Below are 23856 nucleotides of genomic sequence, written 5' to 3' on the forward strand. Positions count from 1 at the left end.
AGACATGCAAGGAACATTGTGGCCTCCCCTCTGTGGAAGAGTCCCAAACCCCAACTTTTAAACTCCAAGCAGTGACAATTCACAGGAAGGAACAGCACAGAAAACAATCAGAGGCCAGGGTTGGGGTTAGCACAGCAAAGGGGTCAGCCAGGAAGAAATGGACATTTTTTAGTTTGGATTGCAGTCTTAATCCATGCCAAAAAAGTAGAATGCTCTCTACCCTGTCCTGTCTCATCCAGCCACTTGGAAATGATCCATTATAGAGATCAGAAATGACAAAATGATCCACTGTAGAGATTAGAAAAGAGAAGACTGCTCCCTTTCAGGCTGGAGCAAGGGCAGATGGAGTAAGTGTTAAAGGAAAACCAGTGTGTGGATTATGGTACCCTAAATAACTCACCTGGGAAGTGTCTCTGCTTTGCTCCATTTGAACCAGTCTGGATCAGACAGACAATCAGGTAAAACAAAAGCCATGGAGGGCCACAATCCCAGCAAGTCAGCAGCACCCCCAGATTTCCTCTCTCCCAGGTCCATCTCCCACCTGGGCAGCCCTGCTTGAGCCAAGGGCACATGTACCCACTCCCTGCTCTGCACCAGCTGAGAGCTGAGCCCACAGAAGTGTTCCTTGAAAAACTCTTGGCTGCTCCTGGGCAAAAGTGAACAGATTTTATAAAATGGAACCAAAAAGAGAAAATCCCTTTGGAACAGGCACAGTGACTGCCAGCAAAAATGTGTCTGGGCTCCTCCTGCACTTCTCTCACTGTGCTCTGCGTTTTCATTCTGCTTTTTCCCAAACTTAAGTTCAAATCTGTTTAATGAAAACTGCAGACAGCAGAGAAGGGAAGTGGCTCCAGACACTTTCCCCTTCCAGCCTGTGAACTCTGCTCTGCTCCCAGTAAGGGGACGGGCCTTGTACCAATGGCTCTTCTACCTTGGAGAAAGCAACACAGCACTGCCAAAGCACAGAGTGCAGGGCAGGGTTCAGAGCACCAAACCCCACAGTGCCTCGTGCAAAGGAGCTGCTCCCCTCTCCTCCCAGGGAAGAGGACAATGGATTAGAAGTACCTGCTGACCCACAAAACCCCACCAACCCAACTTAATTTAGGACAGTACAGATCTTTTTCAGTTCCATGAGAAGCTGAGCAGAAGCCAGGCTTTCACACCATTCCACAGGCCCTCTACTGAATTTGTAGAGTCTAGACCATAAAACCTACCTCAAAACTAACCCTTTTTCCTGAGCACACATAATTTGGGAGACAGAGACCACACAGCCAGCAGGTAGCTAACAACTGTACGTTTATTTGCAAAAGACACTGATTTTCTACACTGGAAGCCAAGTTGTACCTCTCCCTTCTCCCTGAACAAGGGGAAAGGCCCCTTCCCAGGCTGCAGGAGCCTCCCAGCACAGCAGTGCCACGTGGCTGCTGGTGAGGCTGTGCCCAGAGAGGGCTCAGTGGTGGAACAGACGGAGGTTGGTGTGGATGAGGGTGATCCCCAGCTCGTTGCAGGCCTCGATCACGACGTCGTCGGCAGCCGAGCCCGAGGGGGCAGCGATGAACTGCACTCCACTCTGCACACACAGGGGATGGAAACACAAAATCCCCCTCAGAAGGAGCTGGCAGTCCCACTTTTTTATCCACATCCTACTAAACAAAGACTTCCAGTCCCAAAGATGCTCCTTAAGGGAGCAGGAAGTTCTCTCTGCTGCTCAGAGAGAACCTAAAATGGTTCCTCTGGAAGCGACAGGCCTTGGCTTGATATTCCTAAATGCTTTAATAAACTTGAATCCTCTATTCATCCCAAATCAACAAACTGAGCAATGCCTGGATAATTACTGTCCATGTGAGAGCTGTAACCACCAGGAACATCCTTCCCAGGATCTGCTCTCCTAGAGCAGGGATTTTGATCAGCAGTGCACACAGAATGAAAAGGACAAGCTTGGGCTGCACAACCATTCCTCTGGAGCCACCCTCAGCCTCCTGGAGCCAACCCCATTTCCCTGGAGCCAACCCCATTTCCCTGGTGCCAACCCTATTCCCCCTGGAGCCAACCCCAGCCTTACCCGCTTGGCTCTGTCGACGTTATCCCTAAAAGGGAAGAAGGCATCAGAGCTGAGGGACACAGCAGAGAGCTTGGCAATCCACTGCTTCTTCTCTGCTTCTGTCAGCTGCTTGGGCACCTCTTCAAACAGGGCCTGCCACTTCACCAGGTCCTCATCCTGCAGGCACGAGAAACCAGCTCAGCCCCAGAGCACAACTCCCCCTGTTCCCTGCCAGGGGGATGAGTGATGGCCTCCCTCTGATCCCAGGATTTCTGTTCCATGACTCTGCTGCTGGGAACTTCATACCACAGGGTTTAAACACATCACCACCATCAGTTATTTCTGCATCCTTTTAACTCCCTCCCTCTCCTCACCACAGGACCTGAGGGATTCCTTCTCTTCCTCCTGAATTTCCTCTGCCTGCAGTGTGCTGCTCCATAAATGCCAGCAGGCATCTGGTAGATGGGTTAACAGCAGCTCAGTTTATGATTCACCTTCTAAAACAGCAACTGATCCAGTTCTTACCCCTTTAAACAAGCAACTGCTCACTAGGTGATTCACAAGGTCCCTAATCCAGCTCTTGGCTTTTGATACTTAAAAAGGACATACTATGTTGTTGTCTCACTATGGCCTGTAACGGGAAGGTCAGATTCTGGATTCTGAGAATCCAAAGTGCCACACAAACCAACAGCTCTGTGTGAGGAGGAGCCAGTGACAGGGCAGGAAGAACTGGAACATCAGCTGGAGCTTTAACCCATCCTCACTGCTGGGAAGAAGCAGGAGGTGAAGCCAAGGTGCTCAGTGGGGCACGGGGCAGGTTCCAGCTCCTGGGGCTGTGGGTGCAGTAAATGACCCTGGGGGATGGATCACTGTCCTGTGCCCAGGATGCAGTGAATGACCCTGGGGGATGGATCACTGTCCTGTGCCCAGGATGCAGTGAATGACCCTGGGGGATGGATCACCACCCTGTGCCCAGGATGCAGTGAATGACCCTGGGGGATGGATCACTGTCCTGTGCCCAGGATGCAGTGAATGACCCTGGGGGATGGATCACTGTCCTGTGCCCAGGATGCAGTGAATGACCCTGGGGGATGGATCACCACCCTGTTCCCAGGATGCCCCAGCCCTGGAGTCACCCATTCCAACCCCCAGCAGGCACAAGTGGCACAAGGGGCTGGCGTGGCAGGAGCTGTGCTGCCCTCACCTCTCCGATGGTGTCGGTGACGTACTGGTCGATGGCGTTGGAGATCTCGGCCCTCTTGACGCCGGCCTTGAACCTCATGGCCAGCACGCGCGGGTGGTGCCGCAGCCACCAGTTGTTGGCCTTGTCCCCCGCCAGGCGCGTGCAGTGGATGCGGGACTGCTGCCCCGCGCCGATCCCGATCACCTGCAGCACAGCACAGGGCTCAGAGCTCCCCCAGTGCAGCTGCTCCTCGCCCAGGCAGGGAAGGGGGGGGTGAGGAGTGGGGGAATGCCAGCGTTCCTGATCCTGTAAGCTGGTTACAGGGCCAGCTGTCGGCACTGCTGACTTGTACAGCTCTTTGGAGCTGACAGTCACCCTCAAACACTGATGTGCTTTCACCCTTCTAAATAAACTGCCCCAGCCATCAGAGTCAAAGCCTTAACCTCAGGGGAGTGACACAATTATGGCTTCCAACCTCTTCTGGTCAGAGTGTTAATACCTGAGCCCAGGTCACACAGACACCATCATCTCTCCGCTGAGTCAGGCACACACAGCTTAACCACATCAGCTGAGAGGTGCAGTGATGAGGGACAGTTTGTCTGGCTGCTAAGGGAGTAAACCCACTGCTCACTCAGGAATGCTGGTCAGTGGCACTGTTACATCCATGGATTCTCAACCACACATCTCCTGTGCTGCCATGTGCCAGAATCCAGGCTTTCTGAAATGGCTGCTGCTAACCCCATTTAACAGCACTTGTGCTTGATCTCCAACAGATAAGCAAAATCTACACAGTGGTTTTATCTCAAGGAAGCTGCTATGAAAATACAGCACTGGCTCAGCTCCTGCAGCCAGGCCCAGCCATCAGGGATGTCAGACTTGGGCTGGAAACTTCTGTCCATCCTGTGGGTCCTATGGAGAACTGCTGCCTTTCCAGTCTGGAGATGTGACAGGAAGCAAGTCTCTCCCATCATTTCCTGCTCAGCCACAGCCGAGCTGCTCCCCAGACTGTTCTCCAGAGACATGATGCTGAGGCTTGAGGTGCTGGCAAGTGCCTCAGAGTTCCCAGCTCAGCCTGGGACAGATGGTAAAGCCATAAGTTGCAGGCTGCCCTCAAAGGAATGACTCATTTGTCTTCCCATTCATCAAGACACGGTGACTTCACCTCTTACCAGAACCATAAAACATTCTGCTGGATCCTGTTCCCCCAAGGAGCAAATGAAAGGCTTGGGCTGCTATCAGATATAATCTGCTCAGCCATAACTGAAGTCACCAGTGTGGAATAAACCCACAGGGATATTGCTGGTACCACAAACACTGGACAGACACAAAGTTTCTTAGTTCAGTGGCACCTTGCCCCTGACAAACACTGCTGATGTCCAAGCTCTGCTCTCAACCCACCCACTTCCACTTCCAAGGGAGCCTGGACCCAGAGGAGCTGGGGCCAAAATCCCATGGAACATCCCCAGGTTTCTAATGCTTGGGATGTCCTGTGTCCTTTCCCAGCCAGAATGGTGTCTCAGTCTCCATCAGGTCCTTGTGAGCTGTGCCTGGCACTCCTGTGATGGAATAAGCAGGAATAACTCCTGCTATCTCTCAGCATCTCAGAATCTCTCTAAAGAGCCTTTTCCTTTCCTCTGTGAGCCACTCAAAGTATTTCACTTTTTCTGTGACCTAAATTTTGTCAAGAGATCAGTAACTAAATTTTGGCTTGTATTCAACAACTCCAAAATGGCAGGGACTTTGTACTTCAGCTGATCAAAGGGATGCAGCCTGTGAACTCCTCACAAGCACCCCCACATCTGCAGAGCTTTATCTGTAACACTGGTTCAAGCCATTGTTTTGCCTTTTTTAAAAGCACAGGTTTTGATGGAACATTTCTGGGGAAGATTTCCTCAATCCAGCCTGAAATTTCTGGTCTAAAGAAGGGAAATCAGTAGGTTTTTTCTTCTGCTTGATAGCACAACCTCTATACTTGTACCTGCATCTCCCCTCACACTGGCCTGTACCAATTCCCTGCCCTTTTCACTTTATAAAATCCTTCTTCCTACACCTCATCACTCCCTGCCCCACATGGTGCCCTTCCCCCACAAAAACACAGCCAAAACCTCAAAATCCTCCACTAAGGAGCCACTCCCCCCCCTTTGCTACACAAAAATTAATTATGTTTCTTTCAGAGCCTAATCTCCTGGGGATCCAAAAGTGCTTAAGCAGAGCCCATGAAGTGTGAGCAGTGAAAGGAGACAGCAGCCCAGGGTGAGTAGAAAAAAAAAAATAAATCTATCACTTAATAGAAAAAAGATTGGGTGAAAATTAAAAATTACTTGACTAGAAACACTTTGGTTCACAGGAGAGTCAAACACACTCCATAGCTGGAATGCTGTGCAATAGCACAGAGTGGATGAGATGGATAATGCCCAAAGGATTCTTGCAAAATGATCCAGACTGCTCTGGGTTTACTCAGATTTACCCTGGCTAATGAATGAAAACAAAAACCCTAAAGACACCTGGAAATATAAAAATCTAACATAGGACTTGACCATTGGGAAGACAAACAAAACAGGGAAGTCACTGGGAAAGCATAAGGCAAATTAACAGGTTTGTTTTATGCCAGTGTACAGAGAATAAAGAAAGAATAATTTTAAATTGCTAATTTAAAACATGATGGTGTCATTAAAGCAAGTGTAAATCAACGTGCTACAAGCTGAAAGGCAGCCAGAACAAGTGCAAGTGTTTATTGCAATTAGTGGCAGCTGGCTTCCTGCAAATGAAGTGACACTCAGCTCCAGGAATGCTTCCCACTCCACACTGCTGGAATGTACTAACACAGCCACCTTGCTGGAAGGGCTGATGTCTCCCACACCACAGTTTTCCAAGGCATCCCAGTTTCTTAGGGATGCTGTGAGGCTGAAATACCAAAAAAACCACCATTGCATGATTGCTAGATCCTGGAAAACCAAAAACAATGAGACTGAAAGCAAGCTGGATTTCCCAGGTGTAGCCCAAACCAGATCAGATCCTGGAGGAGCAGATGAAGGCAGCAATGTGGAAGGTGAAATGTGGTGACTTTCCACATGAAAATCTGCAAGCCCCCTGTGCAGCCCAGCCAGCTGAATCCCTGCCTGCCCAGGGATTCCCTGACCCTGCTCCCTTCCATATGGCACATCCATTACCACACACCCTCTGCAAACAGCTGCAGCACCAGACTTGCAAAAGCACTGGGGAAACTGGAAATTGCTGCTGTGATGAGGGGAAAGGAGCAAAGCCAGGGACACCTTTGTTCTGGGGCTATGGGATGTAACACTGCTGAGTGCAGACAATCATTTGAAAGTGAAGAAAAAAGAAACCCAACATAAAGCAGAATAAAAGACAAATGCTGGATCTCCAGAGACATCTGAGGAACCACAGAGCACAGGACCAGCACTGCAGCCTTTTCAGGCTGTACCAACAGCCTGACAAACACACATCAGTGCCAGTGCAGGGAGAGCACTGCAGCTCAGTCTCTGCCTGTAGGCTTCACTCTTTGATCCATTTTGCTGATTTATGATGTACCAAAGCTCAAAAGCATTCTGTGTATTTTTCTTCTGTACTAATCCAGGCCTACTGAAAAACTTCCATGGAGAGCAAAGAACAAACAGCACCATTATAAGAATGATCTGCTGGGTAACAATACAACTTTCAATACCTTTACACCAACTTTTAGATAAATTATTTAGGCTGAGCACCTGGTGATGACTTACTTGGAAAGAACTGACTTTTTTAAAATTCAAGATTCAAACTGAAAGAGGGGAAGTTTACCTTAGATATTAGAAAGAAATTCTTCCCTGTGAGGGTGGTGGGGCCCTGGCACAAGTTGACCAGAGAAGCTGTGGCTGCCCCATCCCTGGAATTATTCCAGGCCAGGCTGGACAGGGCTTGGAGCACCCTGGGACAGTGGAAATGTCCATGCCCATGGCAGGGGTGGAATGGGATGGGCTTTAAGGTCCTTTCTAGCCCAAAACCACTGTGTGACCATATGATTCATAATCTCAATTACACATTTGATAATGCCTCTATAAATTCCAACATCCATCATCAGCTTTTTAAAAAAAATACCATCAGGGAGAACAGAAGATTTTTGTTATCCCAGAGGGATGAGAAGAAGAAAGCATATCCCATCTTCCTAAGGAAAAAGTGAAAACAAAGAAGCATTTGGGCAGTCAGAATCCAGCTGAGAAACCTACTGTCATTTCCTAAGGGCTCTACATAGACTACAACACACTCTGAGAAAAATTATGTGGAAGAACAGAGTAGTTACACAGAAATGACTCAAGGCCACAGTGCAGAAGCATGTTAAGAGCTTTTCCAACCCCACCAACGAAAGAGCCAGCCCTGCCACGACCATGAAAAAACAACAGCAAGGTTTTGAAGCGGCCTCTTGAGAAGCAGCTGCTCTGCACAGGGCAGCTCCTCTGGCCCTGCCCAGCAGCTGCCCAGGTGCAGGAGGGTTTTCCTGGGAGCAGGGGGTGGGGCAGCCCTGCTGCAGCTCTTACCTGGCCATCCTTGGCGTAGCAGACCGAGTTGGACTGGGTGTACTTGACAGCGATGCTGGCCACGATCAGGTCCCGCACAGCGGCCTCGGGCAGCTGGAACAGAGCACCCCTGTCAGCACCCCCTGACAGCCCTGCTGCACCCACACACAGGGAAAACAAGGAGCTAGGAACACCCTGATGTGGCCAATTACCAGCTAATTTTGTTTGGATTGAAATCCATAAATGATTGGTCTTCCAACTCTCAGGGTAAGACTCAATCTCAGTGGGTTCCATCACTGTCACTGACATATTTTATGAAAAATCTTTTCATTAAGATCTTTTCTCTTGAGAAGCTGAGAAGCTTCAGCTTCTCCATGTTTTGCTGCTTTGGAATGTGATTTAGAGAACTGTTTACCTATCATGTGAAATTGTTTTTACTTGATGACCAATGACAGCCACCTGTGTTGAGGCTGTGAGCAGTCACAAGATTTTATTATCATTCTATTCTTTTTGAGTCTTCTGATGAAATTCTTTCTTCTATTTCTTTAGTACAGTTTTAATATATAATTTTCTTTTAATATAATATATATCATAAAATTATAAATCAGCCTTCTGAAACATGGAGTCAAGATTCTCATCTCTTCCCTTGTCCTGAGACACCTCCACACATCACTGGCCTTCAGCCTGAGAACTCCTCTGCATTCACTGTCATCAGCTGTGCTCACAGGCAAAAACCAGGACCACAACAATTAGAGCAGCTCCCAAAATCTGTATTATTTTTAAGTTTTCCATTCCTAATTTAGAAAAGCGATTTTTATTACCTCAATATCTGAACTCACTTCTGAGCCCATGACTAATTGTGTGCTCATTAATGTCTGATCTCATTCTCATTAAAAAAACAAAGAAATCACTGAGAACTTTCTGGTGATGTGGGCTCTAATTGCTGAGCAATAGCAGCCAGGCCAGAGTTTATACAACACCATGCACACAAAAGGGTGAGGTAAACAATGAGTCAGGAGCTGTGATGGATCCTTAGCACATGGCTGTCTCACCATAAAAAAATTGCACATGGTAGCTTCTTGTTTACAAAGAGCATTTACAAATATTGTGGTAGCCTGAGATAATGGGAAAGCTCCAGCTCCTCTTATTTATCCAAGGAATCAAAACAAAGGAAAGCTATCTTGATTTACCCAAGTATATGAGGTCCAGAAAGTCTGCTGCATTCTTTACTAAGAGCCAGTTAAACCTCACTCAAATAATTTAGGAGCTCTTGTGGTAAATTCCCTGATGAAGGCACAGCAGCTCATTCACTCCACGTGTCTTTAAGCCCATTCATCCCCCTCACTCACATTTTTGTTCTTGGTGACAATGTTCTTGAACAGCGAGCGGTCGATGACCGCGTTGTTCCTCTTCTGCATCAGGTTCAGCCCATAGAGGGTGCGCACCTCCAGCTCGTCGGGCTCGTAGTGGGGATCCATCTGCAAGCCACAGAGAGCCCAGTGAAGCACTTCTACACCAACACCTGCACTCTCCCAGTCCTCACACAGAGGGGAAAGCATGCACACACACACAGAGCCTTCCACAGGAAGGCAGGAGTATTTGGAGCTGCTTCCTACGTGCCTCAAGCTACAGCTCCCAGCCCTCTGTGGCATCTAGAGCAGTGAATTTGGAGCTGCTTCCTACATGCCTCAAACTGCAACTCCCAGCCCTCTGTGGCATCCAGAACAGTGAATTTGGAGCTGCTTCCTACCTGCCTGCCTCAAACTGCAACTCCCAGCCCTCTGTGGCATCCAGAGCAGTGAATTTGGAGCTGCTTCCTACCTGCCTGCCTCAAGCTACAGCTCCCAGCCCTCTGTGGCATCCAGAGCAGTGAATTTGGAGCTGCTTCCTACCTGCCTCAAGCTACAGCTCCCAGCCCTCTGTGGCATCCAGAACAATGAATGGGATTTTTTCCAGAGCTGCACTCCTGGGCCACATCTCCACCCCAGCTGGAAGCACAATTTTTAATTTACACCAGCCCAGGGATCAGGTTAACTGGAGCTGTGACACTGCACTCAGGTCCACCCATGCATGGCCTTACTCAGAATTCTGGGGGCCCTAGCTGAGCTTTCAGACAGGAAACAACCCAGACTAAGGTGACCAGCTCTAAATAGGAGGGTGCACATGCTTTATGTGGTTTGCCTAATCCACTGAAATGTTTCAGACCAACTTTCCTTAGCTTTGCTCTGCATTCAGCCCTGAAGACACAGGCTTCACAATATGACCTCATCCTTGAGAAGTTAATTGAATTCCAGGAGGTAATCAGCTGCCAAGACTGTCTGCAATTCCATTCCTTCTTGCCTGAAGCTCCTGAGCCATTTTCTCCAGCTCCCCTGGCAGCAACACTGCAATTGCAACCTCAGCTAAGCCTTGGATTTTCTTTTTGTGATGCTACAGTGAAGTTCTCTGCTCATTTGTCTCTCAGAGGCAGCAGAAATAGGCCCTGACAGCAACCTGTGATCCATGAGTCATGTTCAACAAAACTGGGTGAATTTGGAATCCCAACAATCACTGCAGGAACCAGGAAGGCAACCTGACACTGACTTGAGCACAGAATGTTAATACTGCTTGACAAGCATGCAGGCTGCAGCATGTGAAGGTCCAAAGTGTGTGTGCTTCCAGCTTCATCCCTGACTGGAGCAGGGGTACAAACCTGGAGCACACAGTAAGCACCATTCTTCTTTTTGGAAAGGATTTTGAGAGCTTCTTCCTCATAGCCAGGAGCCACCACACCATCAGACACCTGCAAAACACAGAGATTTCAGCTTCCACAGGAGAAAAATGGTGCAGCTAAAGCTGCACCAGCCATTTCCTGCACTGAACACACACCTCTCTTGGGGTCTGTGTGTATCCTACAACAGTAAAAACACTGTTACAGTGTGGACCTCAGTGCTGGAAACAAAAACCAGCAGAGCATTGTGAGCTCTTGGCAGAAGTGAGTAAAAAGCACCCTACATCCCTCTAATGAGAATGGAGCTAATAACTAATATCCTCCTCCAGGGGGAAACAGCTTGACCATGACATCCCCACTCCTCAGCCCTAACAGTAAATGTGGCTTAAAATCCAATAAATCCTTATTTCAACAGTGACACTCCTGGGGAGGCAAAAACCTTGGAAAAAGAGCTGTTAAGAGCATGGAAACTGAGAGTTTACATTCATCAGTGCCATGAAGCCATACACAACTTCCACATTTGTGCTTTACAGTGTGGGTGAGAGGTTTTTAATTTTCAGCAGCACTGTACCAAAAGTTACCCTCACAAACCAGCTGAATATGGTATTTCATTTGTTTGGCATCATAAAATCACAGAATGGTTTGGTTTGGAAAAAGCCACCTCTCTCCATCCTCCTGTTGTGGACAAGGACTAGAGCAGGCTGCTCCAAACCTGAAAGATTCTGTGATTCTAAGGAAAAAGCACAGCCTGGGAAGTGGCTGAGCTGCATGTAAGTGGCAGGTAGCAACCTATTTCCAAATTCCTGCCTTGGGCAAGGGGCTGGCCATCAGCATTCCAGCCCTTCTTTTCTCCCCTGACAGCTGCTCAGCCAGACATTTGTGACAGCCTAAGCAGGGCTCCTTTCCAGAGGTTTGCAATCATCTCCTGGAAAGCAGCATTGCCAGCTCTGCTGTTTCACAGGCTCCAGCACACAGCCAGGTGATAATTGGTAGGGAAAAAAAATTTAATCAAAAGACTGGTGTAAATTCTGCACTCCAGATCAGAGGATGATGACACAAATGGCCCAGTAAAAGTCCTCCTGGTAAAATGGGTCAATTTCCAACAAAAAGGCTGTCACAGAGCCATGGCTGCATCTGAAATGATTCTCCTGGATAGCCTGGAATGATGTGCTGCTGTCACTGACCTCTCTGGAGATGATCTTGGCAGTAGCCACGTCACAGACATCAGACAGGGCAATGAAGTCACCAAAGGAGGACATCCGATCAGCACCTGAAAAATCCTCATTTCACTCATCTGTCACACTTCAGCACCAGACAAAGAAAACTCTCCACTCCTACAGTCCAGTCAATTGCTGTGACAGCTAGGAATTTAATCCCACAGCAAAAATAACCAAATAAAGAGGCCATAAAAGCAACAAGGATGAAAAATCCTACCTCAAACACATGGACCTTTATATATTCCCATAGTTCAGATATTCTTCCTTCTTCACTGCCTCTGTCAAAGCTCTAACTCTGTAATGACTACCTCCAGCTGAACCCTTGGTGGCAGGAGGACAAGGAGAGGCAAGGATCACACAGAAAGATTTTAGATGGGAGACAGTTGGAAAAAGAGGAAAGCTTTTAGATGGCTATGCTCCCACCTGGCTTTTCCTGCAAGAAAGCAGATCCAGAAATGTGGCAAATTTTTTCTTCTTCTGTTTTAAAATAAGTATTTTCTATTTAATGGCATAGCTAAAGTGAAATCAACTCCCATCACAAATGCTCCACTACTCAGCAAGGCAAATTCTTCTGTCCCTGCCATTCTAAGGGTTTGTTTTTCTGGCAATCATGCAATGGTTTTGTGAGAGCAACATTCAAAGGTGGTCTGTGAAAAATGAACCCAAGCCAATGTGCTCCTTATCAAGTCTGCCTTGTTCTTTGTAATCTCTGCAGATTTTCTAGGAATGCCATGGAAAATGAGAGATGTAGCAAAATATCTCAGCTAAGCAGAGGAAGCTGGTTTTGTTTACTTTTTTTGGTGAGCTCTGCAGTAGAAAAGCATTTTTAAAAACCCCATCAAAGAGACAGAAACATCTCTAATCAAGTTAAACATTCCTGAGCAGCCCAATGCTGAGTGTGCTACCAGCAGTGCTGTTTATCCAGGTCCTTTAGTCAAAGCCCCATATATATACATATACATGTGTAGATGTACAAATTCAAATTTAAAAATATATCATCTTATGGGTCTTTCATATTCACCAAGGAAGAGAATCTAAAGTGGTTTGAAACTGTATACAAGGGCTGCTCTCTTGGAAAGCAACTTCTGATAGGCAGTCAGGAGGACCCTTCCGGAGAAACCCCATCTGGGGGAGGAGTGTGGTGCCCAGGGAGGAGCAGGGCAAGAGCTGAGGATGCTGCTCAGGTTTGCCGCGGTTTTTTGGAGCCCTCACCTCGGCTGCGGGCGTAGGCAGAGGCCAGGGGCGTCAGGCTCTTGTGCAAGTCGTGCACCATGCACACGCGGGCCTCCTCCTCGCTGAGCGGAACTCCAACAGCAGCACCTAGCGGGAAACACGAGCCAGGGCACTCGGGCTGCCGAGCCTGCCCCGGGGCCTGCCCACAGTCAGGGGGCGGGGAGCGGGGCCCGGCCTACCTGCGGGGCTGACGTGCTTGAAGGAGGCTGCGGCCGGGATGCCCAGCGCCTGCTTGAGCTCCTTCACCAGCTGCCACGCGTTGAGGGCATCGCAGAGGTTGATGAAGCCCGGGGAGCCGTTCACCACTGCAGACACAGCACATGGACGTGTTAAAGCAGGCAGTGCCCTCTCCCCAGAGCCCGGAGAGCCAGCACAAAGGGTTTCCCCAGAGAGCGCTCAAATCACTGCAAACTGTTCTTGTTCAATGACCCTGGCTCCTCAGCAGCTGGTGGAGTGCCCAGAAATCCACACCAAGAGTAAAGGCCGTTTAAAAGGCAGCTCTCAAAACGTTCTGCTCTGGTCCTGAGAGAAGAACTGCTTGTACTGACATGGCAGCACTGTGAGCATTTCAGGAGACTGGAGGACAAAAGATCATTTCAACAATAATCCAGATTCAGGAGGAGTGAGCATAGCACTGCTCTGCTGCCATACTGGGAGGCAGATTTGCAAGCAAATCAACCTCCAGTGCAGGAATGGAAAAGCTTCCCAAGAGGTCCCAGAGCTGAAATGGGGAAAATGCTGCAACACAAAGCTTCACTGCTTATTCAGCAGGACAATCCTGCACACATTGAAAGCAGTTTTAAGAACAAGAGCAGCCAGACTTTCCCTCCAAAACAGGGTTTTCCCTAACTACAACAATGCTGTGGCAAGTGGCACACCCTTGTAAAATGGCATGGAGACACACCAGACCTGTCCCAAATTTTCAAGTGGAACTTGTATTCTAACCCAAGGTAATAACCCCCCCTGCTCAAATCCACCAAAGAAAGATCAAAAAAAGAACAAAACCAGTTCAAACCTAGGGAAAAACAGCTTGGTTTCTTGGTTTCTAGGCAGAGTAAATAGTGACACAAAAAAATAGGGAAGATACTAAACAAAGAAAATTGCAAGTAGAAAAGCATCTTAAAAGGATAAGGAGGTTTTCCTTTGCAAAATCAGGATCTAATGTCATGCAGAAAGTACACTACATAAATCTGTTCACAGCACCTTGGACACACAATCCTACAGCAACAGAGAACAAGGAGCTGCAATTGGTCTTGTGGGGCTCAACAAAGCAGCTTTGCTGTGTCATACAGCTCAACTTTGAACTGCAGAGTTAGTGCCCCTCAGTAATAAAGCAGCTGTGAAGACACTGCTGGCCATCCCCTGCACTAAGGTACAAGATGGTGTTCCAGTTTCCAAGGCCTGTCCAAGCACCTCCATTCCCAGCTCACCCAGAGCCCCCTCCAGGCCAGCAGAGCTGAGGGCTCACCTGTCAGGGGCAGTTTGGGGCTCGTGGTGTAGAGCTGAGCAGGACTCTGGTGAGGATTCATGCCGTACCTCAGGGGCAGCTGCGACACCCCCTTGCTGTACTCCTTCCTGAAGTAGTCAGAGATGGCTGCATCGTACTGAGCAGTGTGGGTGAAGGCCTGGGGACACAACAGGGGACACTTGTCAGCTTAGACACATCACCTCACAGAGGATTTGGTGTTTAAAGGGGTAAAGAACCTCTTGGTACATGAGCCTGGTTCTTCACAGCAGGAAAGCGTGACCCACCTTGAGTGCCAGCAGGCGCCGGGTTTCCATGGCAGTGTCCCTGTCCCTGGAGGCTGCCATCTCTTTAGCTACTGCAGCATAGTCTGCAGGGTCACACAGCACTGTCACACGGGCGTGGTTCTTGGCAGCTGCCCGCAGCAGGGCCACTCCCCCTGCAAGAGACAGGCACGGCATGGAGCACTTCCCTCCTGGACACAGCACCCTCAGCAGGTGAGGCCAGGCAGGGACAGGAAGGGACTGCACCGTGGCTCCTTTGTGCCAGATGTGTCCCTCCCTCCAGCACAGAGAGGGGGGAGAGTGCTCTTCAAAAAGCTCAAAGCTGGTGGGTTTGACTCAACACTGACTGGGCTTGGCAGACCCCAGAACAGAATGTGGGCTGTGATGAGCGACTGGGGCAAGGAAAAGAAGATGGCTGTCCCCACACATGGCCTAACCACCATCCTCTGCACACAGAAAAATTTGCTTCCACGCTGCCACACAACAGAGGTTCCCAAATGTCTCTGCAAATAATAATGAATCTTGCCCAGGTCCTCTGTGGGAGATAAAATGCCATGCTTCTCCCTTAGGTCTGACTGCACTGCTATTGCAACTCTTTAAATCACACAAGATACCAGGCTGCTGCAAAGGAAAAGCAGAGGCTGGCATTGCTTCATGCAGAGCAAGTATTACTCCATAAAACATTTAATAGAGAGCTCTGCTGGGCATCATTTGGACTAAACTACTGCAAGAAAATCCAATCCCAATCCCAGCACAAGGCACAGAACTGTTCCTGTGCTGTTCACAGGCTGCCAAGCAGAGATGCTGCAGTGAAGGCACAGCAAGCCTTTGGGGTTAATAACCAGCAGCAGGAGAAAACATGCTGATGTCCAAAGCAGGTGCCCATGCTTCCCAGCTCAGGTCCTGAGCACTCTCCCACGTGTTCAGACCAACCCCTTCCCTTCTAATGGCTTCCTGCAGTGAAGTTCTCACTCATCCTCAGAGCACTTCCAGTGCCTCAGCTCTGCTCTCCAAAGCTCATGTTTTTTTAAATTTCTATTACACTGTCAGGCTGTAAAAGAGGTTTAGTCTGCTCCCCATGTTTCAGCAGGAAGCATGGGCCACCTGGCCTTTCCTAGCACAGCCCTCAGGCTCCTTTTTTAGGGCAGGGCATGCCTTGCCAGCCTGTTATGGACACTTTATTTGCTTAAAAGCAACGAGGCTTACCCAGCTATGCCTTCAGCCTGCTCCTTGCAGCTCCTGAGCAGACTTCCTTTACAGGTGTGCAAAGAACACCAAACAGAAAGAGAAGAGCTGAGACCACTCAGAGTTCAGAAGCATGGAGTCTGTCTGGAAAGCAGACTTTCCCTTCTTTACTTTCCCTTCAACTTACCAATATCAATCTTTTCCACTGCATCCTGGACAGTCACACCAGGAGAAGACACGGTCTTCACAAAGGGGTACAGGTTGCACACTACAACTCTGAGAATTGAGGAAAACTGGGTTACTCAGCAAGAAATCAAAGTGCCAAACTGGGCTTGGCAAGCACAAGATATCACCAGTGATTTCATGGTCTTGTCTCTCAGATCAGGGACCAGCATGAAATGCTGTGGCCAAGAGTGGTGCTCAGCCCAAGGGCAAGTGATGGTACAGTGCATTAAAATATTCAACTGAACTCTGTGTATCAAACAGTGTCAGAGCCACAGTTTAAAGCAACCAAATTGAAGGAAAAGCTTCTTTAAATACATGTGCCTGAATATAAATGTTTATTTATTCTGGTGACCAACCTGAGCCATTTGAAAGGACTTCAAAATGGGCTCTAAGCAATACTGAGAATGGGCATCCACCAATTCTCCAAAGAGTGTAAGCTCCCAAGAAAGATCCATTGCAAACAAAGTACAATCTAATTTTCCACAACTTTTCCAAGAGCAGAAAACATGTCACCTTGTGGACTTTTAAAATACCAACAATATATGAAACCTGAGTGTGCAGCCCAAATGCCATAAAGCTTCTGTAGCACATGAAAGTGGAGGAGAAAATCGACTTTTCCCTCTCAGGGTAAGACTGGACCTTACTGGAATTAGTTTTTCCATCTGATCTAGAAGCAGGTCTGTATTCCAGCAAGCATGATGTAATAATAACTTGCCTGTCCCATCCTACCAGAGCCACAGGAACTGCAGTGAGAGGAGGGATTTGTTCTGACCTTCACAAGCAGGGTTTTTAATCCAAGAGAATTAATTTACTCTCTTGATCTGTGCACATGAAGGTACAGAACTCCAAGGCATGCTCAGCATGGCACAGAACTGCTGTGATGAGTACCCTTGTGTCCAACTCACAACATTCCTTTGTTCCCACTCCCTGTGAACTCCAGCAGAAGGGATGAGAAACTTCCAGTATGGATTTCAGAACCCCCCCATGTCTCTAAATTTCCTACAATGTCTTTCATTGTCTCTTGTGTTTCTGATGCCCCCTTCCCCCTGATCCATTCGTGCTCCTGACCTGTTGCAAACCACCAGGAACCTGTGGGCTTTAACACTGCTAACGCTTTTATTTGTGCAAACCAAGACAATCAATATCAGGCTTTCCTCCACTGACTTGGATATGCAAATTTTATGCAACTATGCAAAGGCAGTCCTGCTGAGGATCAGCTACTTCTGCTTTTTGCAAGAGAACCTGAATCCAAATTACCAGTCTGGCTGCAAGTGCACCATAAGTCACTGATGTAAGGGCACGTTATTCCCCCTGCAATTCAGCAGAGCCTGCTTTAATATGCAGCATGCTCTGAAGAGCCACCACTGCTGAGCCATCTAAGAGGATTCCTGTGGTTTTAAATTTCAGGTTTTCCAATTCAGCCCAGAAATCCATCCATCAGTTTCTAACAGTAATTTTAAAAACTCCAGATGCATTCTGGCCCACAGTTGTACTGTACCTCCCACCCTGGCTACACCTGCAATTTGCCACGTCCAGCTCAGCCATTTGCTTCTGAACCAGGAGCTACTCCCTGATGTACAACTGGTTATTCCCAAGCAGTAGCTGGATGTTAACACCAGTTAGTTACACACAGCCCCCAGCTGCTCTGTGTGACTGAACTAAGTAAACACATTCTAACAAAAACTGAAAAAAGCACCCTAAACTTTGCTACATTAGTGCAAAGTAGCAAACTTTGTTACTTCAGCTTCTGGATGCAGCTCACTTGCTCCCAAGGTGGCTCTCAAAGTTGAAGTTTTCTGTCTCTTATCTGTGTGTTTTCTGTCTGAACAAACACAGTGTTCCTGACCCATTTTCCGTGTCTATTCTTTATTTATGTGTTGAAACTCAGTAAACATTATGCAAATATCAAAGGGTATATTTACTAAGCAAGCATTTCAAAATCAGGAATTGCCATCTGATCAGACACGTGGAACCAACCTGAGGGAAGATGAGGCAGCTTCAAAAGCACTGAAATCAACTCTGCAGCACGTGTAACGTGGCCCTACACTGACTGAGTGTAACGTGTCAGATTTCCCAGGGAAAAAGCTGAAATTCAGACCTCTGAGTTCCCTGTGGAGATCACAATGTAACTTTCTTGTTTCAGCTTTCTCTTACTACAAGTGGAGAAGATGATCCTGTAGAAAATGATGTTTTTAAATACATAGCATGTCGTGCCAGGGCAAAGAAAGGAGACTGCAGATCTGCTGGTGTGCAGAGGTCACAATTCCTACTGCTCCCCTTCCCTGGTGTTGGCTGGGCCCTGCTGTTGGTTTTTAATTATTGATGGATTGCATCACATCCCCCCACATTTACCTTACAAGGCTGAAATCCTGTTTCTTCATATCAGCATTATCTTCTGGAATATTGCGAGCCAAGATGCCTAGTTAAAGAAAACAGTGCATCTTTATTAAAAAAATAACTAAATAATAACCACCAGGTTTTTAATGCAACATCTCCCTTCACACTGTGCTTTTGTACTCAGCCTTTCTAGCTTAACTTTTTCATTTTAGTTCAGACAGCATCCTTAGCCCCTGCTCCTTTATTCCACTTTACAGTCTTTGGCTGTTCAAATTCCATGCTAACAAGTGGAATGCTAAATCCTAGAGTACTCCAAACACTGAGCAGCAACCTCAACAACTTTCTAAGCACTCAGTTGCTACCCTTCAAACACTGAAACCATCATCAAGGACTTCAGGGGAGAGGAAAAGGGCACCTGCCCTGTGAGACAAGGGAAGCAAGAGAGGATGAGCAGTGCAGGTGGCTGGTGGGGTCTAGAACTCAGAGAAACATGAGGGTGACAGGCTGGCACAGTGTGAGGAGCAGCACAGTCCTGTGTTCAGGATCACAGGAGATTGTCTCCAGCCCTCATGGGCTTGAGGTTCCACTTGAGGTACCCCAAGCACAGCAACAGGAGAGGGAAGAGCAGATGGATTAATGTGCAGGCAGAGCAGATATCAGAGATCCTCCCTGCTGAAGAGGAGGCAGAGGACATCAGAGCATGCAGGAATCACCCCTAAAGCCTACACTGCTGTGCTCCTTGTGCTGCACACCAGACCCACCCACAGTTAAACTCTGTGCAGCTGACTCTGCAGAGGCATTCACAGAGAAGCTCTGTTACTTATAGCCCCAGGGAGAGAGCTCTGCTAACTGCAGACATGCCAGCGTTGCAACAAGGAGCTAATTCAGCCACCCTGCACTTCTCCTTCCCGTGGCTTTCCACCTCTCCTTCTGCTCCTGGAGCAAATCTGTTCCTGGTACTTGGTTCTTCCACACAACCCTTAGAAAAGGCATCTGTCACCTCCTCTTCCCACCCTCCCTGGCCTCTTTTAGAGTGAAAGATGCCTTAGCAGAAACTTACCAGCATGGACTGCAGGATGAAGGGTTTTCACACGCCCACCCAGCATCTCAGGGAAGCCTGTCAGGTCTGACACATCTCTGCCCAAGAAGAAAACAGCACGTGTGCCATTCTGACTTTATCTAGAGGCTGAATGACCCAAACCAAAGAAAATGCATAGGTTTCACTACAAAACTCCTCTATGGCAAAGGAGCAACAACTGCTTTTCCCATGGATGGAAATGGAGTTCATGGGTCACACCCAACTAAGCAGTACAGCTTGAACACACTGGAATCACCAAGATAAGCACACCTCAAATCAGAATGGTTTACGTAGAAAATGGAAGGCCATGTGGAGGTGCTCTTCCTCCCAGCTTAGTTTCACCACTCCTTGTGACTGTTTAGGGTGGTAATAACAACAATGAGGGAAGGGGAAATGTCAGCATCCTTTGCTTCAGGCTTCACTGACAGCACAGCCAAAGAAATAAGTTGGAGACACAACCAAGGGCTGGGTAGCAGTGAGCTCTGGAGGTGATGTAGATTTGTGCTGATGTGTCCCAGGGGCCAACCACTGTGCTCACAGGGAGCAAAAACAGAGTCACAGCCTCCTGCCCTGCCAATTAATTGACTTTTTTTCATCACTGCACTAAAACCCATTTTTATTTGGCCAGAGCTGTTTTGGCTTTTTTTGTAATAACAGCACGGAAGAAACCAGAACAAATTTCCCCAGAATCATGGGCTAAACCAGCCAGTGAATGTACATGACCCTTTTTCCAAGGGTGGATGTGCAACTTAGAGCCTTTAGGCTCTGTCTGCATTAAGTGAATTGTGCTGGGAAAATTATTTGTGACCAGTGAGCTTCAACATGTTCTTAACACATCAGTGCTGTCCCAGGAGCAAGCAAGGATCAGCTTCACCTGGCTGTGAGGAGCAGCACTCAAGGCAGATTATGAACATCAAAGTAACTGATTGTCCCATGGAAATAAAGTTGGCTCAAGGCAGATAAGGAATCCCAACAAAAAGCTCCTCACAGTAATCCACCTCAGCCAACAGCTATGTAGACAAAAAGGTTCTGAAGTTTGCTTTGGGGCAGGGTTTTCTTTTTTGTTGTTGTTTTTGAAGGGAAGACTCCTTTCAGACCAGTTTTCACTCATCTTTGCTCACAGAGAAAACAATTTAAGCAGCCTCGGGGCCCAGAAGAGTATTTTTGGCGCTGATGCACAGGGGTGTGTGTGTACCTGACCGGCAAGCCAGCATCCCTGAGGGACTTGGCCGTTCCTCCGGAGGCAATCAAACCCAGGCCGAGCGCGTTCAGGCTCTTCGCAAACTCCACCAGGTTGGTCTTGTCAGAGACGCTGAGTAAAGCTGGCAGGCGGGAAGAGCACGAGTGGTTGAGTTTTAACGGGGAAAACAGCAGGATTAAGCGAGTAAATTCAGCGTAGTTTAGGAGCTGCGTAGTTTAGGAGTTTACGCGGGGCCAGGTGCCTGGGGAGGGGACGGGGAGCAGCACCAGAGCCTCGCGGTTCCGCTCAGGGGGAGAAGCCGCCCCTCAGGGAGGCCACGGCCGCAGGGCGCGGGCCCGATCGCCTCAGCGCCTTCCCGCGGCAATCGGTGCACCGGGAAGGAGGGACACCCGGCCCGGGACACACGATCAGTGCCCGCCCGCCCTCGGCACCCTGCGCGGGAACCAGCGCTGAGGCGCCTTCCGGGGCCGCGCTGCCGAGCCCAGCCGAGCCGAGCCGGCGGCCATGGCGGCGGCAGGGCACCCCCCACACCCCTCAGGGCCACCCTCCCGCCGCCATCGCCCGCCCCGCGTTACCGAGCTGCTGCCGCGCGGCCATGGCGCCGTCGGTGGGTGCAGGAGGGCGCGGAGGAAGGGAAAGGAAAGGACGAGCGGCGGCGGCCCGGCGGGATTTGGGCGCACGGGGGCGGGAGGCGGAGGGGGCGGCCCGGGCGGGGCGGGGAATGGAGGGAGGCGGCGGTGGCGGGCATGTGTGTTTTGGGACACACGCGTGTCCTCGGGGTGAGGTGCCATGGAGGGTGAGGATGTTCCGTGGGCCACGTGTGGGCGAGCGGGTGTTCCCGCTGCACATGTGCTCAGGGCGTGTGTGTGCAGGGCATCAGACACACAGACACTCGTATATCTGTGTGCATTGACACGGGTGCACCGCACCCACACAGAGGTACTTGTATGTATGTGCACACAAACACACGCGTACAGAATGTTCGGTGCTGGGACACCCAGCTTGGTGCACAGGTGAAAAGTGAGGGGCAGGTGAGGCAACAACCCTTCACAGTGCAAGGTGGTGCAGTAAGGATCATTAATTTTTCCAGGAGCACTGACAGGAGTTTCATCTCTGGAAAGTCCTCCCTCAGAGCTTCCACACGGGCAGAGCCAAAACACCCGTTTGCCAAGTCTGAGGTAAAAAATAATTTGCAAATAGCAAAGTGATGCTTGTCTTTATTTATTTTCTATTTGTCTCCTTAAGGGGAGCCTTTTTTCCCAAATTTCCTGATACTCCTTGCAGAAGAGCTTTGTTTGTTTTCCCTGTGGGTCACAGGTGACACTGACTGAACATGTCGGCTTTATCTGGTTAAAATCTCTGCTGTGCCCTGTACACCCAGCAGGGTTTGGCTGCAGCACTGGGACACCAGTGCTCTGTACATAGAGAACTCTGCAGTTCATTTGCAGCACAAGCCCTGGCCCCACCTGGTGATATTGAATGGGGAATTCTGTCAGCACGGGCAGGCCCCTGAGGCATCCCTGCCTACTTCTGTCACATTTTCATGGGCCACACAGGGGTTCACTGCACACCTGCAGCTCCCAGAGCACTCAGGCTGCATTAAGCTCTCCACTGGCATTACAAAAGAAGGAATAAATGGGAGTTTTTAGCTCTTGCAGGCAAAAAGGTGGGAAGTACAAAGTGCAGCTGGAAGGCCCAGGCACTTGGCTGCTGTGATTTGCGAGTCTCTGGGCTTGGGCAGTATTGTCTGTGTGAGGAAGAGTCAAGCCAGAAATACCAAATATACTGAATAAACCCAGTGTGTGTATTACTCTCAGTAGCAGCTAGTGACAAGCAGCAATAAATTACTGCTCAGAGGGTGGCTGGGGCCAAATGAAAATATACTGTTAAGTAAAATATACTGTTAAGAGCACTATCATTATGAAAATACACACCTTGGAGAGAATAAAAGTTGTGCACAGAGTACAGCTGAGGCAGGCTTTGGTAAAGATGAATGTGTGAGCAAATGAACAATTTGACAGAGCCCTGCATTTTTATCCAACATTGGAGAGCAACTGTGAATTCCAGCAGGGTGCCTGGTGGCCCTGTCAGCCTGTGCACGAGGACAGGGACACTGCTGCCTTCAGACAAACAGTGGGAGGGACATTGTCAGGGTCAATAATGGTGTTGGCTCCGTTGTCTGTCCAGCAGTTCATTGTCCCTTGGCACCTGAGGTGAGGCTTCTGTTTGTGCAGGAGTGGCAGGGGGTGGTTTGGGCTTAATCCCTGTCCCAGCACAGGAAGGACATGGAGCTGTTGGAGCCAGTTCAGAGCAGGTCACCAACATGATTGAGAGATGGAGCACCTCTGCTGTGAGGAAAGGCTGGGGGAATTGGGATTGTTCATCCTGGAGAAGGATTTGGGATGACCTAATTTTGGCCTTCCAGTGCTGAGGAGCTGGAAAGTGGAGACTCTACTAGGACCAGGAGTGACAGGACAGTGGGAGATGGGGTCAAACTGAAAAAGAGCAGGATTAGATTGCACATTGGGAAAAAATTCTTCCCTATGAGGGCAGTGATGCCCTGGCACAGGGTGCCCAGAGCAACTGTGGCTGCCCCTGGATCCCTGGAAGTGCCCAAGGCCAGGTTGGATGGGCTTGGAGCAACCTGGGATAGTGGAAGTTGTCCCTGCCCATGGCAGGGGAGTGGAACTGGATGAGCTTTAAGGTCCCCTCCAACCCAAACCACTCTGTGTCTGAGAAGGGTCATTCTGGCTGTGTGCTAAGGGGTGTCTGGATTTGGATGTGATTGATATCTCCTGGTTTGGGGATGGCTTTGCAGGGAAATCAGACAGTCTGCCTCCCCAGAGGTTTAGTTTTGCTTTATAGAGCTTAACTTTAATTGCTTTTGGTGATGTTTAAAGGGTATTCAAATATCCTGTGCTCTGCTCATGTCCCATCATTTATTCAATAGGAATGAGGTCTCATTGGAGCTTTTTCCTGGTGTTTTAAAGCCCTCCAGAAGCTCTTCCTGAGCCAAGAATGCAGTAACATCATATTGGAAATAATGGCAAGAGGTAAATGCTAGAATTACAAATACCACATTAAGGTTATTTCTAAATCATACCAGGGCCTACATCCAAGAAAGAAAAATCAGCCTTACTAAGCACTGTGCTCTGCTGTGTTAATAAGGAGAAGTAAAAAGAGGTTGAG

At 48.8% G+C, this 23856-nt stretch overlaps 1 protein-coding gene across 1 annotated transcript; it reads right to left on the minus strand.

Moving 5' to 3' along the window:
- Nucleotides 1-1287: 1287 nt before the first annotated feature.
- Nucleotides 1288-21350, minus strand: ATIC (5-aminoimidazole-4-carboxamide ribonucleotide formyltransferase/IMP cyclohydrolase). Its single transcript, XM_054277511.1, has 16 exons — nt 21243-21350; nt 20662-20788; nt 19449-19525; nt 18404-18470; nt 16014-16102; nt 14645-14796; nt 14361-14517; nt 13072-13197; nt 12872-12979; nt 11627-11712; nt 10425-10514; nt 9082-9210; nt 7754-7846; nt 3246-3428; nt 2063-2218; nt 1288-1570 (listed from the first exon to the last, which is right to left on the minus strand). Exons 1-16 carry the CDS (start codon nt 21262-21264, stop codon nt 1451-1453), a joined length of 1782 nt encoding a protein of 593 aa, XP_054133486.1. The 5' UTR covers nt 21265-21350; the 3' UTR covers nt 1288-1450.
- Nucleotides 21351-23856: the final 2506 nt, after the last annotated feature.

The sequence above is a fragment of the Melozone crissalis genome, unplaced genomic scaffold (genome assembly GCF_028551555.1).
Source record: "Melozone crissalis strain CALT ecotype California unplaced genomic scaffold, PUWL_Pcris_2 ptg000023l_1, whole genome shotgun sequence".
Lineage (NCBI taxonomy): Eukaryota > Metazoa > Chordata > Aves > Passeriformes > Passerellidae > Melozone > Melozone crissalis.